General features: G+C 41.1%; 1 protein-coding gene across 1 annotated transcript in view; it reads left to right on the forward strand.

Annotated features, from left to right (window-relative positions):
* The window catches only part of LOC115369839 (SPRY domain-containing SOCS box protein 4), a 65,368-nt gene extending 63,732 nt beyond the window's left edge, over positions 1-1,636 (forward strand). The window contains exon 4 of the mRNA XM_030066530.1: positions 89-1,636. Coding sequence (XP_029922390.1) covers positions 89-216 — 128 coding nt within the window. The 3' untranslated portion in view covers positions 217-1,636. The remainder of the gene's footprint in view (positions 1-88) is intronic.
* The last annotated feature ends 16,304 nt before the right edge of the window (positions 1,637-17,940 follow it).

Genomic DNA, 17,940 nt, shown 5'->3' on the forward strand with positions numbered 1-17,940 from the left:
AAAGGGGCTGGCATTCCACAGGCAATCTAGTACTCTTTGGCTTGACCCTAACAATCTTGCTCTCTCTCTCTCTCGCTCTCCTTCACAGCGGAGCCCCTCCCTCTCATGGACCTGTGCAGACGAGTGGCCCGGCTGGCGCTGGGCAGAGAGCGCATCCATCACATCGACACACTCCCCCTGCCGCAGACCCTCAAGAACTACCTCCAGTACCAGTGACCACGCAAACCACACACCAGGCCCATCTGTTATTAAGGTCGACCAGCCTTCAAAACAAACTTTTTTTTTTTCCCCTTTAAACCATCCACCATCTTCTGAGGAAGAAGAGGATGATGGTCGCCGACTTTTGAAGAGGAGGCGAATGTGGCGCTGCAAGAGGTTTTGTTTACACCAGAAGAGGGACTCTTCCATTTTGGATGTTTTTAACTCTTAGTTTTCAACTTTTTGTTGTTGTTGTTGCTCACTGCTGTCTTTCTCCTGGACAGATGAGTAGAGGAGCCGACAAATGAGATTAAGGGAGTCATAGAGATTAAAAGAGAATATTGCAATCCAATCTCATGCTAAACACACATAGAGATTCTAACTGTGCATCCCCGGTGGCGAGGCCTCAACCGGTGCAGTTTTGGGCGACAACACGTCCCCACATCTGCGCTGCACAGACTCTGTAGAAGCTTCCTCTGAACATGTTGGTATTTATATTCATATTTATATTCCCAACCACGCAGCAGGCTCTGTAGAAATGCAACAATTTCCCCCAAGCCACACGGTAGAGAGAAAGAGAGAGAGAGAAAGAGAGACGCAAAGTCCACACGCAACACCCCTACACACAGAAACTGCTTTGAACCCTTCTGTTTTTGTTTGTAGCACACATGGGCGTATATATATATATATATATATATATATATATATATATATATATATATATATATTACAGACAGACACACATTATAAAAAGATGGGGTGTGCATGTGTGAGCGTGTGCTTGCGTATAGATACATAAGGCTCAGAACAAATGCTGTAGAAGACAACTGGCTGACAAGCAGGCAGTTACCACCTACAGGCTTAACAACACTATTACGCCAGTCTGTTTTCTTTTTGAACTTTTTGAATCCCCTCCCTCCTTCCTTCTCTCCCTCCCACCAGCTTCTCTCTCCCTCTCTCCTGTTTGATTGAAGCCTCCACCGGGGATGGTGAATTTGAAGGACTGTGGCTGCTGTTGCCGGCACTGTAGCTCCTGATTGAGATTGATCTGAAGGTGAAGCTGTGTGTTTGACTGCTAATGTGCCTGCTCTGAGATAATATCCAAAAAAAAAAAGCACACAACACCTCTGTCATATCAGGAGACAGTTTTTTTTCCCCCCCATTTTAGATGCTGCTTTTAGGTCTTTTTCTTCTGCCATCTTGCCCTCAAAATATTTTTATCCCTGTTTGTACTTTTGAAAATTCTGGTCTCATGATTTGAGGAGTTATTTTGACTTATTTTTTTGACATATGTTCTTTTCTTCCTATGAATTTTAAGATTTGTCTGCAGGACAGTTATTGAGGAGTGAGATGGGAAGTCTCACTGGTATAGGTGGAAGAATGTGCTGCCACGAGCATCTTTTAAATGTGAATAAAAATAAACTCGACTAAATCTAGAGTCCCTCACTGTGTTTGCTTTCTGGCTTTTCATCATCCAGGCCTTTTCCAGGACAGTAGGGGCATTCATCTGAAGTTTTGGCATGATTTTCCCCCTTGTTATTTCAGAGATGTATTCTGTAAACTGGAATGCAAACATTACAAACGGGTACAACCTTCTCACCATTAATAAGTCTACAAAACCAAATGACATCATATCAAACCTTTGAACCGCTGTAACTGCTTCCAAAATCTGTTATGATGGAAAATCCGTTACTGATGTCAAAACCTCGGTTGCCAATTTGGTGTTTAGTTGAGATGAGCTGGCTCTGAAGTGGATTCCCCATCCCAGGGCAGCTTTTGAACACAGAACAAAGCCTGTTATGTGATCAAAGTTCAGCTCGGCTTGGCTTTCCTTGGCACTGCCAAGAGAAAATCCATTAATGTTTCACTGCAGAAAGCTGCCTGTGTTGATAATATCATAATCACATTGAGAGGCATCTCTCCTGCTGCTCAGCTCTGCCTGTGAGGGAGATGACCGGCACCAAGCAGCAAAATTGCCGGACAATTATTTAATGCTTTTGAATGACCCAAGAACTCATTCCGTGGAATGTGACTGGATTTAATAATAATGATTACTGGCTGAACGTGTCCAAGTACATGATTTCATTAGGACCTTGACATCAGAATAAACATTAATATCAAAGGATAAGTGAGGCAAAATAGTACATCATTTAAGATGTGTGAGATGTACATCTGCCTGTGAGATTCAGTCTTGGATTGATCCACAGCTGTAGTACACGCCTGGTTCAGCATACGCCGCGCTCTTCAATAATGCACAGACTAGCTCTTTAAGCGCTGACTGAACAAGCTTAAGGCGTAAAGCTGATGACTTGTTTGATCTGGTTAAAAGTGACTTGGCTTTGCTAGATCCATATTTAGCTGCCTCTTGACAGGGAAGCTTCATTTCAATTCATCTCGCTCGCTCTTCCTCTGCCTCCTCTCGTTCACCATGTTCTGCCAACTTTCTCCTCTGACTCCTCTTACACTGCTCTGCCCTGGCTATTTAAATCCCCCAGCCTCGCTTTTAGGTCTCAGAGAATCCTCTCCATCACTGAGCTTTATCTACCTCACCTGCTTCTATAGACTAGCAAAAAGTGTTGTAGCTTTGAGAAGTATGTAATAAATTGTAAGATTGGCCATCACACTGTGTGCTATCTCTCCCCTCTAGCCTTGCCCTGTCTCTCGCTTCATTTTCCTCCTGCAAGCTTACTGCTGGTCTATTATACACATCCACACAATGGTGTAAAAGGCAGATGTGTGCTGAGGACCGGGAGGGATGGTTGGAGTCCTGTTTTTCTACACAGGCAGGCAAAGATCCATAATTCATGGGGAAACATCCTCTCTTATGTTGGCCTCCCTTTGCTGCTTTCAGGGTAAGTCGTGTAAAAGCAAACATTTTCTTGCTCCGCTCCCTCCTCTCTCACTCGCTTAGATCAGACGTCGTCAGAGCACATGGTACCTCAAAGCGATTTTTTTTTTTTTTTTTCACCTGCCTGAGGAATTTTTACACACTCGCTGATAAGGGCCTGACTCCGTTTCATTTATGTCCAATTTATATTCAGCACCATCATCAAAGATGCATCATCTGTGTTTGGGTTTTGATTTTTGATTTTTTTTTTTTTTTTTTTTTTTTTTTTTTTGACTGTTGGTTTGTAGTTGATGGTTTCATATTCAGGGTGAGAGTATCAGAGTAAAATTGCATGTTTAACATGGAAATATGTTTCCAGTGAGTCACAACATTTCCATTCTCTAAGTATGAGCACAAACAACACACAGCATGGGAGTGGCACTAGTTTATGACTCTTCACAGGGCACTCTATGGTTAGTTACTGAAATTTGCTTCTAGGAACTGGGATAAACAATTGCTTTTGGAAGCCAATACAGTTTTTTTGTTTTTTTTGTTTTTTTTGTTGTTGTTTTTGTTTTTGTTTTGTTTTTTAACCATGTTTATTGTTACAAGAATTCAGTCTTGCCCAGTCGTCCCAGTGGTCAGGGATGAAAGTCCACATCAGAGGCAGACTGACCAGTCATTGGTACTTGGCAGTAACTGCAGTCTGCAGTCTAGAGTAGCACTACTCTAATGTTTTGTTCCCTGGCTGGAATGCTGCGGTATGGCCACAGGGCTGATAAGCAGGGTAAAGTATGGAGAAAATGAACAAAAAGGTGGCAGAAACAGTAGACAGAGGGGGAGAGAGCAGATTAGTGGTTAAAAAGAGAGAGAAGGGCTGCGGGGAGGTCAGACAGGGCAGCACAGAGAGGGGAAAAAGAGTGGAAAGAGAAATGTGAGGTGAAACAGGACTAAAGAAGGTAAAAATATGAAACAAAATGACAGGCAATGACAAATCAAGGGTTATTCTTGGGAAATGCAGTCTGGTTGAGCTTTATTGCAAGTTGTTATTTTCTGTTGTAAACAACAGCTGTCAGAATGTGCCTGTGGCCACAAGTATTGAAGGAAAGGTTAAGATAAGGAAAAGTTTTTTTTTTTTTTTTTTTTTTTTTTTTTTTTCGTGTCCCAGGCTGTTATTAACATGTTGATAACCATCAGGTATAATCAGATATAACACAATACAGCCTCACCACTAGCTTTATGCAGCCTGTCAGAACTTCTGACCTCCAGGTTGGAACGTCCCGCTTCCGAGCCAAGCGTGTTCCACTGCAGCCGACATGGACGCCCTGAAGAAGATAGAAAAACTTTGATTTGTCCTCTGACAGCAGATGACTCGATAATGAGAGTCAATGACGATGGCTGGTGTTGGCTGGTCTGTTCATCAAATTATAAGAATGCACTGCTATAAATCTATACATCTATACATAAAAAAATAAAAATACAGAGGACGCTAGGTTAAAGCTGAGTGCGTTTGCAAATCAAAATCCAGTCGAAGAGAGAATTTGTGTTGTTCCTCTGACTTAACTGGCTTTCCCCTCCACTTTTCCACGGAAGTCTGATTTATCCCAGTCCTGATTTCAATGAAAAGCTCCAACAGTGAAACTCACCACTCCGCTGCAACTTCTTGTTAGCCTTCAGCGCAGCCCACACGGGAACAGGTTTTCTCAGCCTTAACAACTAATATAAATTTCTTTTTTGAAAACAAGAAACTCACAGCACTGTCAAATACATTTTGAAATGATCCACCCCCCCAAAACTGGTTGAAACGGTGCTTTCTAACAAGTTGGAGTCCTGTTTTTCGTCAGTGAGACATAGAATTTCTGCCTTTTTTGAATTTCCAGCCTGCAAGAACACTTCGTTCATTTAAATAAATGAACGCTGGAGAGAAGAAACTCAAAGGAAGGAGCATCAGTTTATCCTGAATTGACACTGGGCACACAGCACTGTCACAGGTCACGTATATACAAGATGGAATAGCAGCACGGCAATGTATTATTACAAATGATAAATGAAATTTGTTAGAAAGCACCATTTCCAGCTGGTTTTCTTTGGGTGGACAATTTGAAAACATATTTGACACTGTTGTGAATCTCTTGTCACTAAGGCTAGCAGTGATAATGTGCTATGTACATGTAAACGATGGGTGTTATTTTAATAAGGCCTGGGTTGGAAAAAGTCAAACATATTCTCTAACTCCGCTTTCAGTCGGTTTTATAAATAGAGAAAGAATATTATAGTTGCAGGTTAAGGACACTGGGAATGTTACCTGAACACCTTTGGAATCTGTGCTTATATGAAGGTGTATAAGTATGAGTCATATTCTTATATAGCTGACACACACACACACACACACTCTGAACTCAGAGTGAACCACAATCATAACAGTATGGCTCTTTTCCTTATCTCTCTACGGCGCCTACATTCTTTTTTTATTGCCTCAATTCTGTTACTTCACTTTCTCCTGTTTCTTTTTCAGCAAGATTAGCTGAATAAGGTTTTTTTTGGGGGGTGGGAAAGTATCAAATCCACCTTTTTCAGTGGTAAAGTATGAAAAATCAAATGCGCTCGGAAAAAGTTCTCATGGAGCTTTTGCTTGTTAATATTTTCAGAGAGTTCCAGTCGGACCTCCTGCCTGCTATCTCAACCTTTTCAAATGTCACCCACCGCCTATTAGGAAGAAACAAACCGTGTTACTGCAAGACTGTATCTATTATTAGTTATGATAACACATCCACGGGTGCGCGCGCACACACACACGCTCACCTTGCTTAATTAGCGGCCACAGCCTAAAGGCATCATGGCTGACGCTCATCTGTGTCTTAAATCCCCAGAGTGCGTAGTTGCAGGAATTTGAATGTTTTTTACAGTGATTACGTATGTGTGTGTGTGTGTGTGTTAGCAACTACTGCAGCTTGGGAGATGATATCAAACTTCTCGGTCCGACAGGATGACCCCCTAACCTCATAAGTGCAGCAGCACACACACACACACACACAAAGCCTTATCATGGAGTTGCCTTATCACTTGTTTGCGGCCTCCATATCACACACACACACTGTCTGTGACGTAAATGTATAATGTTATTTGTGCCCACTGGCGTGTTCTGTTTCCTCGGCTTGCTGGCATTGTGTCCTCATATAAACACACCACCACCAGGCAGTGTGCTGGAGTCATGACCTTTTTATTAATGCCAGTGCTCTGGTTTTGAGGGCCTCATTGCAAAAAAAAAAAAAAAAAAAAAAAATCCCTTCTCAATACGAGTTTTCGGCATTTCCACATCCATATGGCTTCAACTGAAAATTTTGGTTGACAGGGTCGTGGTCTGAAAAGTTTGACCTCTGTTCTCCGTGAGTTTTCCGCTGGAGAAGTGATAAGGTTTCGATCTGAATGAACTCATGATGGTCTTGCTACATTACTGCTACCATCTTTTGGTCATCTGCCGTCACTGCACCGCTGCACTCACTCTACATTAAATGCAACTCTAATTTGAAAGCGAAAGAAAAGAGTAAGGAAGGGATTAGTTTTTAAAGCCCCCTGTCAGTCATCCAGAATGGCTGTGGTAAATATTCATACACACAAACTTAGCCACTCCAACAAAAAGTCATTAGCTCCATTTTTTTTTTTTTTTTTTTTTTGTTCCCAGACACTGCTCTTATAGCAGCCTCATAATTAGAATGAAGTGGATTAGTGTGTCCTTGACAGTGAAGTGCAGGTCAGTGGGGTGTGAGGAGCTGTAATTGTTTTACAGTGCAAAACCAGCAGGTCACACTAGACTTGTAATCCCATGCCTTGAAAGGGGCTAGTTGTGAGGTAATTACAGTGCACTTGCAAGCAGCAAAAGTGCACCAATCTCTGCTGTCAGTTTTAGAGAAAGAGAGAGAAGACACTGTCTCAAAGTGCTCGGCATGATTGTCCGATTATCACTTTTCCATGGCAAACTCATTAAAAAGGCAATCTTAAGTGTTGGGTGGTAGCTGTTGGAAACCTGCCACAGCTTCCACACTTTGCTGTTCAGTGTTGACACAGAGTGAAAAGGCACTTTATTAGTCTTTGGGGTACAACTAAATGAGACAATGGACACTGCTGCACAAAAGCTTCGATGACTTGCCTTGTCCTGGACAACCTGGACATTTCAGCTTCAATTCTGTGGGTTCTGACTAGATCTGACTAGAATTGGGCAGTAGGTTTTTCCAACACCAGAGTTTCCCTGTGGGTGGCGCTCTTCATCCCTGGTGCTGGGTGTGCTCTGAACAGACAGATTGTGTCGGGATGGCAGGTGACAGCCTGCAAGACACAGATTTACACCTTTAACCTCCATCATGACCGACTGCTGCAGTCAAGACCTGGAAGGTGCACATCAAAGGTATTTATGTCTTCTCCTAGGGCAGAACTCCACATGATCTAAATTCTCTCTCTCTCTCTCTCTCTCTCTCTCTCTCTCTCTCTCTCTCTCTCTCTCTCTCTCTCTCTCTCTCTCTCTCTCTCTCTCTCTCTCTCTCTCTCTCTCTCTCTCTCTCTCTCTCTCTCTCTCTCTCTCTCTCTCTCTCTCTCTCTCTCTCTGACAGCTTTGAGCCCACTATAGGGATGCTTCAAAGAGAAGGTATTGGATAATTCCTGTATATCCAAAGGTACCAATGGGGAATCACTGTAATTCCTGTAGCATAAACTGAGTGATAATTAGAAAAAGCTTTAAAAAAAAAAAATTGGATTATAATACAGTAATCATTTCCAAACCCTGTTGCTACCCTCTACCATTGCTGAATGCTCTTGTAACATCAATACTAGAAGAGCTTTGGCTATGAGAGGCTATTTTGAATGGCATTTATTTGCTTTGCAGACAGGTACTGATCATAACGAACACAAAGTGATTAGTAGAAGAAACCATCTCAACCGGTGTGTCCCAACACATGGCAGCATTTGGCCAGAAAGCCTCCACATCAGCTGGGAAAAAAAGTATTCTTGCACTATTTCTATTTAAGAAGTTTATCCCCACATTATCGGTCTCATTTTTATGGACGTATGTTTTCCATGTTTTCATGATCAGCAATCAGTAGCTGAAGTCAGTCAAGTAAGCTTCCACCCAGTGCATTTTCTGATGCATTTCCTTTAATGTGTATGCTGCGTGGTGCTGGACTGATATTGGATTTTTGGAGGCTGCCAGTGAGATTGATATTTGGGAGTAAAAATCTTCCAATAACGACACATTAGCCAATATTCTTTTTACACATAAGAAACACACATTTGTAGCAAGAAATCATCAGATTTGGTAACCCAGCTGTTGAAATAAAGATGTGCTCTGGAGGCCTGATATTTGACAGTTGAACAGTAAATATAACAGTCCTCAGCACCATCTGTTCTGTTGTGAGACGCTGCTCTGCCAACCCACTGCGATACAAGGTACTGTAAACAATGGAACCTGCTGGACAAATTATTTAATGGTAGCACTGTTTTTAAAATAATCTCAGCTGATTTTTGCTGGATTATGTGCTGCCATATCAGCCAACATACACGCTGGTGTCAATAATAGCAGCCTGATCCCAGTGTGGTTCTAGTGTTACAGCACACCAGGGTTGTGGTCTGTGGTTGGTGTTGCTGGTAGGTGCTGGGTGGTCTGTGCAGCAGCTGGGGGTGTGACCTCACGGGGGTCAGGGTGATGTGGTGCAGGACGAGGCTGCCAGAGGCCAGCAGCATCAGCAGGCCTCTGGGTGGCCGCTGTGAGCAGGACAGAGATCGGATCTCATCGATGGAGGCTGAGAGACATCTGTGAGGCTGGATGTCTAGAAAACTCACACAGCCTCTCTTTCATTCCCAGCCACACTGATCAAACCATCTGCAGTTTGCCTATCAGCCTCACGCTTTCTTCAGGATAGACGTGAGATGTGTTTGTATCACGTCGACACCTTTATGGAGCTTCACGCTGACGTTGACTTGGCAGAATATAACTGAGCTTGAGGAAAAAATAATGGAACTGTGTAACCTTTGGGAGTCTGCTGAAGGACACGGGAGAGGCTTAACCCATTTATGCCCAAATTTTTTTCAAAGGTTTCATGCATATAATTATGTCAGTTGAGTCACTAACAATCATGTTATGTATGTATTTTTTCCATTTTGTACTCTGCTTGGAAGAAAATAGCAGTTTAATGACTGGCAACTATAGTTGCCGGTGGGCACATACCTTGTATCAAGGTCTAAACCAGTAAATCAATGGCTGGTAAGCTACCATTGTATCTCCTCAGTTTGGCTTGAGCAATTGATCTAAAACTGTACATGGATATGAATTATTGGCCCAGGCAGATAGTGATGGGGTCACCCAATGATCATAGGGTTGCCGGTTCGAATCCTGGTTCCTCTAAGCTACATGTTAAACAATGGTCAAATCAAATCATGAAATAAAAAAAATATTCCAGCAATTTTCTTTATGATAAACAATCTTTATGCTGGAGCTACATGTAAGCTCAAATCTGTGTTAGCACAAAATTGAAGATTAAAATATCAATTCAAAGGTTTAAAACATTAAATAACACTTTGTCAATCCAAAACTGACAAAAATGTGGGAACAAGTTGGATACATCAAAGCACCAATTGCAGCAAATGTAAACTAATTACAAGAATTTCATAAAGGGTCATTAACATTTTTTAAAAGTCCATAACAAGTTTAAAAAGCACTTAAAAAGTTAGAAATGATAAAGTGCATGTGAAATAGATGAACATCGTATAACACATAAACATTATGAATTGTAGTTCATGTAAAAACAGTATGGACTTTTCATTTTTCAAACATGACCCAAAACCTCTAAAAACTGATTTTCCTTTTATGTCATCCATGGATATATACATGATTATTCATTTGGTACCTCATTATTATATGAAAAGTGGTAACATATAGCAGAGGAGGAGATTGGGGGGGACTGGGGAGAAGTCCTGGGGAGAGTGTGTGTGTGTTAGCTACCAAATGGGGGGATTGGGTCGGGGGGTGGAGGCATTGGTTGGGGTTAGTACTTGTGTATGAAGGGAAAAGCATCTCCAATTGGACAACAGTCTTTTTTTTTTTTGCCTCAGTTCAATACTAAAGCAAAATAGGATCGATTATGTTAGCAGCGAGCAAGATGAGGTGTGTGAATGTGTCAAAATCTAGGGACATGTGGCTTTTGAACACCAGTGTCCTTATATAGTTAGAAAAGGTAATCTAAGAGGATTAAAATGAGCCATTGTACATCATTCTACAATTTAAAATAAGTAATTCATGAGCAATATTGCAAACAGTGTTTTCCCATGGTAGTTACAAGCTATGTGCCCACCGGCAACTATAGTTGCCGCTTGCACAAATTTGCCCATAAACAAAAAACTGTTCATCCCAGGTACAAAATTCTTTTTTTGGGTTATTCAAGAGACTTGTATGATTAAATACATATATACATATCAGGGTTGAAAACATCATAATTTAAAGAAAATGAGCTCTTTCTGGGAGGGTTTGCTGCCGCCATGTTCTCGGGAGGAAGGGGCAGGAAGTCGATGATGTCATTTGACAGGAAGCACTTGCAAACTTTTTTTTTTTTCTTAAAACCTTTGTCTAAGTTGTCTACTATCATATAATTGAAGAAAACTATATGAGTAACATATAGATTTTTTATTTTGAGTAGAAAATGACAGGCATAGACTTCGGCAACTATAGTTGCCGGTGGGCTTAAATGGGTTAAGGGCCACTGCACCCTCTGTGGAAACACATTTAATTTATTTCTTAGGGACTAAAAGCACATGCCACATTGTCTTTCAACTCCAAGTGCACGCAGGCTTGTTGGTTGAACTAATTGAATTCTTCTCACAACAGCCTCCTAGTGTGTGGCTGTCCTGTAATGGTGAAAATATCACAATTGTTGTGTTGCCTTGTGGAAAGGCACCGTCTCATTCACGCATTCATTCCTTTTCTGGTTCACTGCCTGTGCCTCCATGTCTCATCTTGTGGGGAGCTCTTTAAAATGAGCCTGATAAAGGAGATCCACACTTTTTATAACTGATCACGTATCTTCTAAATCCTCATATATCCTCAGCTGCCTTTGCCACTCTTTCAACACGGTTGTTGTTGATCTTTCAGGTTTTTTTGTCACCGCTATCTCCAGTTTCCCTAGGTGACAGATACCTCTTTAATCTTCATGCACCGCCACAAGCATGGCGTGTCAGTAAACAATTCGAAGCCACAGAAATTCTACACAGAATTTATACGAGGCGGTGTGTTCGCCTGTTTTTCTGTCTCTGGTGAGTTCAACATCTTTCTCAGTATGTCCTGCTGGCCTCAACTCTGTATTTCAGGATGCCCGTGTGATTATGACCTTGCTGCCCTCAGCGTGCTCAAATGGGACGAGCAGGGCACCCTACGTGTTAGGGCCACAAGTAAAGAAGAAAAAAAAAAAGAGGGAAATATGATAGAAAAGGGAGCCTGATCATTAGATGTATTTCATTGTGCTGTAGTCTGTATATTGGAAGGGAAAGCATAGAGAAGGTTTATCTGAATTTAAAAGAAAATCTGCTAATCTGTTGCCTGTAGTGTATGAGTGCAAAGAAAAGATGTCAGTGCACTTCCTTGGCGTGCCCTCCTGTTGCTCTCTGCCATGTCAGATAAAGACTTTATGAACATTTGCATACTTTTATATTGAAATTATGTGTGACTGCTCTTTTCTAAATATAGTAAGCCACAGGAGATTGATTTTAGAGTGGCTCATATGGTTTTAGCAATACCTAACATCACCTTTACTTGTCTAAAATCAATGTAAACTATGGCCTTGAGTGACTGTGGGCTTAAATCATGCATTTATTATTCCTCAGTGTCTAAGGCATGAGTGCACAGCGGGAGACATGGCTGTAAAACAATCTATTTTATTACTGGCATGAAAAGTGACAGTGAGCAGTTATGCAGTACACTTAAATATCCACTAGATGGAGCTATCCCATTGATAATGCATTCATCAACCTGGCGATCCTTAAAATGGGGAAACTGAGAGATCCTCAAAATGTATCCAAGTTGTCCCATGCATATTGACTTTAATTATTCTTTTAAATTTGTATGAAGTCATAATTCACCACAAAAAAGCTTCTTGAATGGGTTACCTTTGGAAGAAAGTCTGATCAAGATGTTTTACAATATACTTCTGCTCAAGACCTCCTAACATCGCTAGAAGTGTCTGCAGCCAAAGTGGGGCTGATCTTGAATGCCAAGAAGACAGAATGCCTGCTTCTGAATGAAGACTCAAGCCATCCATCCATCCGCTCCATTGATGGCACTGACATCACAGAAATCGAGGAATTCAAGTACCTCGGGTCATATGTAGTCAGCAGCAAAACGGACTTCCTGACAAGGAAGGGCCAGACCTGGAGTGCTTGCAATAAGCTACATCACATCTGGCAGTCAGACATCTCACAAGCTACCAAGATCAACCTTTTCAAAGCCTGTGTGGAAAGTATCCTTCTCTATGGTGCTGAAACATGGACAATGAATAAGGAGCTCCAGGATCGTCTCGACGGAACATACACAAGACTTCTCATGTGTGTCCAGAACCTTTCATGGAGGAACCATTCAGCATTCCTCATATCTCTGTTGTTGTGGCACAAAGAAGACTCTGCTTCGCTGGACATTGCTACAGAGCAAAAGACCAGGTCATATCGGATATTCTTCTCTGGAGACTACCCTGCCCATCAAGAGGAAGTAGACCACTCACATTTCCAGATGTCCTGAGCAGAGATACAGGACTGACTGTGAATGAACTTGGTGTGGCAGTGAACAACAGAGACCAGTGGAAGCAGCGCGTGTCACAGATCTCGAGGGCACTCGAACGATGATGATGATGGCAATATACTCTCTCTAAAATAATAATAGTACACAAACAGAACAACCATCTACCAAAATGAAATGAGACTAACTGCCTAAAAATAATTCTAAAAGGCTCTACAAAAAGCTTGTTTTCCCTCACAAAATTAGGACATGCGCCATTTTCATTCTGTGCTCCTTTAAGACGAGGAGAATCACAGGCAGCGTCGCATCAGAACACAAGAACTCTTTAAGAGCCCTTGACAACATAACAAGGTCTTGGCTTTCCAAGGTTTGAAAAAAAGCCTTGTGTGGAGCATATAAAGGCTATGTAAAATGTCAAATAAATCAATAAATCAGTTACGTAAATGTACATTGAGGGGAAAGAAAACAGCGTGCCCAGAAGTATTTGCCAAATAAATTGCTACATGGTGCTCATTCCTTTGTTGATTTTTTTTTTTAATGGTGAAAAAATGATTACATACAACATGAAGTCATGCCGTTTTATATTTATTAGCTACATTTAATGAGAGCAATCCAAACTGAAGTAGTATTGGTCCATGTACATTGATTTGATTTCTGAACATGGTAGGTAATAATGAATGAATGTATCCAAGGACATGTTTTTGATCCAGTGGTTCTTCCAAGTGAGGTTCATTCTGCAGTTTTGTCTGCTATGAATGTAAAAACAAAATAGTCTAGCAGTGTGAGACTATTATGCTTATATAATAAAAAGCAGCATGTGCAAAGCCAGTCAGGCTGAATTTATCCCTGCTGCATTTCCAGTCCAGTGTTTTAAGAGTAGAAGTGTGTTTATGTAGATATACTTTGTAGCAGAAAGGCAAACAAGGTTTTCTGGCTTTCTGTTACAAACAGTTCATGTAAGTGGAGCTGACAGTAAATGTAATGTGTGAGAAGGATTTGTTTTTGCTCATGGGCTACAAATGTCATCATGCAGGCAATGTTCATATGTCAGGAGACGGTGCATTTGATGGAGGCCTGTAAGCACAGACCGTCTGTCCGAACTGAGGGAAAAAATTATGTAAATAATGAAAACTAGCAGTGTAAACATGAATGAAACCAAGCTGTTAGCAGATTACGTAACTGTTATATTTTTTTTAATCATAAATAATGTAAGAGAATGCATTGTAATTCGGTAACTGTCCAAAATGGCTAAGTTTGGATGTTTTTAGTGAGCTATGATTTGTAATTTTGGCAGCTTTAAAGACAATAGTATTTTCAAAATATTTGAAATCAATAAATATGAGTTACACAACTCCTTTCAAAATAAGAGAGATGATGGATGCAGTTTGTCTAACGTTCACAAAGTTGGAAAAGTGGAACACAGGATTCAGCATTAAACTTTTGTTCCTGATTGAATTTCTGGGTAATATTCTTCAAAAGAAAGCCGAGTGATTCTATCAGATCAATGTTTGGTCTGAAGTTCCTGAATATCGGATCAGCTGCTGATAAAAAAGAGATGGAAAGTCAACGAAGGAAAGCGAAATGAGTGTGTTTGAAGATTGTTTGAAGTGGGTATGATGATGGACAGATTAGTCAATAAATTAAAAACAGGCTTACTGATTATGTCTGTGAAGCAAGATCATACACCATCAGTTTTGACTTCTGAAAACTGAAAGCAGGGGATTTATTTAGCCAGATCCAAGAGTTGGCTTAATTGATTTTTGCCAAGTACCAAAACAACAACAAATAAATTATTTCACACTGTTCTCAACAATGTGGGGTCATTTCTGGTGTTATAATGTGCTGTCAGTAATGTCTAAAATATGGTGCTATGACTTGAGTGAGTTGTGACACATGGACGTTTACAACATTTAAAGAAATGGTAGAGGTTTGAGAAGCCACAAGACCCAACAATGAGTCACTGGTAATCTATTAAAAATGAAATACACATTGAAAAACACACACAAACACACGCAGTCACACAAATACGAGACCCACAGCTAGATTCTAAAACAAGTTTTTATTGGCCAATTTACAGAAAGTGCTGTAGTGACCATTCCAAAGGAAAAAAGACCAAAGAGTCCAGAAAAGAAAAAAGAAAAAAAAACTAAAAATAAAAGTTTTACACATTATACAAGGTTTTCATGTTAATTTTCACTGTCCTCCTTCTCCTTTTCTAAAACAAATGTCAGGACAACATTAGGGCTCGGGCCGATGCAAAGTCCACCAAAGGTTCCAAGGGAGGAAAAGGGGGTGCGAAGAGGGAGGTGACATCACAAGACGGGGTGTCACAGTAGATGAGGAAAACTCCCAAACAACATATGACATCTTTACATGAACATAGAGCTATACACACACGATCTTCCAGCTACACCCAAAGGACAGGCTGTCAAAAGTTCACTAGGCTAGAGGGGTGAACAGGCTCATAGTTTCTTAGGACTTTAACCAAACCCTTTGACTTCTCATCAACAGACGAAGCTACTGGCCACTGCACAAGTCTGCGTCAACCTTCTCTGTAACAAAAAATTATTCCAGCCACATATTGAAGATGGATTGGATTTGGATGGTCAAGCCAGAGATTAATGCCCTTTCACGTGTTGATTGCATTTTGCGATGAAGTTGACTGTTAACACTACCAAATGCATACACCTCCATGACTCTGCAACTTAAAGCTGCACTAGGCAACTATCCACTTTGACTGCCTCAAGTGGCAGCAAGAGGTACTGTTTGAATTTTTTTAAATACTTCATTACCCAGAAGTTATGTCACACGTTGTTAAGTTACCTGAGCACAGCTCAAATCTAAATTCTCTCTTCTGATGCTGCATTCCACACAGAGATGGGAATAAAAAATTCCCAGCTTGTTAATGGTGATTCAAAACTATGTGCTTTCCATGATTCCAACTTTTTTTCCCCCAATATTATCCTTCTTACAATTAATAACGTTTGACAACATTAGGTAGCTGTAGTTTTCATATAACATTAGGTTGAAAAATCAAACTGTTTTAAAGATTAGGCTGCTGCCACACTACCGTAATTTCCGGACTATAAGCCGCTACTTTTTTCACATGCTTTGAACCCTGCGGCTTAAACAACGATGCGGCTAATCTATAGATTTTTACGGGCTAACGGCCTCCAGGGGGGCGCTCTAGCAGGAAGCGCAAGAGCAAGACAGACAGGTGGAAGAGATAATGCGCCGAGGAAGACGCTAGTTTGCTTGTGTTTTGAACAGTCATTTTGCACATCATGCACAACACAGACGCACACACCCTCATCATGGAAAACACACGAAGAAATGCGTATGTTGCAGCTTTTAAGTTGCGTGATGAAGAGGACAGCACAAGCACAAATTCGCCTCGAGACGAAAGTGACATTGAGAGCGACAACGAAAGAGGGACTGAGAAAGTGTGTGACGAAGTCATTCTGAGGCTGTTCAGTTCCGACACTGAAGAAGACGACTTCAGTGGTTTTAGTGCGCAGGAGGAAGATGAAGATAGCGATCAATGACTTTTCTGGTAGGCAAACGGCCTACGGCTGGTAGGCTGGTTATTTTTTTAAACCAGCCGTGTTACTGTCGTTTTAATGTCGCTGTACTGCCGTGTTACAGGCGCTGCTCGGAAAAAAGCATTTATTTAAGTAAAAATTTAAAAAAAAAAATCTTTCTGTGTACCATCTTTCTGTGTAAATATCTCATGTTACAACGTGGACACCTGTGGCTTATAAAGAGGTGCGGCCTATATATGTACAAATTCTTTTTTCTTTGTAAATTTAGTTGGTGCGGCTTATATTCAGGTGCCCTCAATATTCCGACAATTACGGTAATCAGTCACAGTCTACATATAGAAATCTGACAGAGAATTTGTCTGTCCATCCATTTGTTTTGGAATTCCTGTGTTAAAATCAGAATGCACCAACATGAAAAACTTTTAGTCACTGGCAAAATGGATGATGACACCTCTGTTTGCTCCAAAAACTTGAGCATTTGTGTGCTTTTCTGTTCATCCAAACCAACACAAATCCGATAGAGATGAGTGTCATCGGCATACAGACTCACCTTAGTGAAAAACATGGATTGGTGCAGACGCAGCTTTATAAACATGTTAAAAGACATGCAGTGTAGCATGTACATGTGAAACATCTGCGGCTGAGAAATTTTGTCTGGTTCCTACTTGGAATTCTGACTTTAAGGGCCATTGCACTCCATTTCTCGTAGAAGGAAGTTTGATTCTCTGACCTTCCAACATCTCTGGAACACAGCATCAGTGTTGAGATACATTGCTGCAGGTGCAAGGAACCACCACAGTTTTAAACCAGTAGTTTTAGACAGACCTGAAAATGGCACTGAAGCAAGCAAATTATTTACAACAGACTGAAATCCTTACTCTAACTGTAACCTGAGCAAACCCATACCTACTCTTGATAATCTTGAACCAAGTGTTGATTTAAAACTGTGGATGTGGCAGTCTCAATGCCTGCAGCTTGATGATATGGTTAGTGTCTAGCAGGGGTCGAAATGATGAAAAATAGTCTCACAGCACGTTTACCCATCACTGGTGAACCCACTTTTCTCTGGTTGAAGCACTTGTTTGCTGCTATTTAGGAGATAGTTCCTATGTTTTATTCAAATATTGAGATTTGTCCCATCGTGCGCATGGCAGGATGGAATACTCTCATCTCTTGCAGATCCACTTTTGTGATTTAAACTTTTAAGTCGGATGCATTTTTACATAAAAACATTGCCCAGTGCAGCTTTATGTGACCCACTCACTGTGGAGGCAGTGGCATATCCATCTAAAAAACGAAAACCAAAAAAAAAAAACCTCCAACTTGCAGTCAACTGGAATGGTCTGAACATCGAGCGCTAGAAACACACAGAGGACTGGTTCTGTACAGACTCTTAGAGGCTAAGGTTTCGGGGTGCGTACATACATATGAAGGGGTGGTGTCTATGTTGTGTACAGGTGGAGAGAGGGGAGGCTTGCTGGGTTGGGCGGGGTCACCTACTCTACTCTACTCAGTATTTACATGACAGGAGCGTATAAAAATGTACAAGGATTCTCCTCTCCTCTCGTCTTTTCAAGTCTGTCCAAAAAAAAAACAAACACCAGAACTCA

This window comes from Myripristis murdjan, chromosome 13 (assembly GCF_902150065.1).
Source record: "Myripristis murdjan chromosome 13, fMyrMur1.1, whole genome shotgun sequence".
In the NCBI taxonomy this organism is placed as follows: domain Eukaryota; kingdom Metazoa; phylum Chordata; class Actinopteri; order Holocentriformes; family Holocentridae; genus Myripristis; species Myripristis murdjan.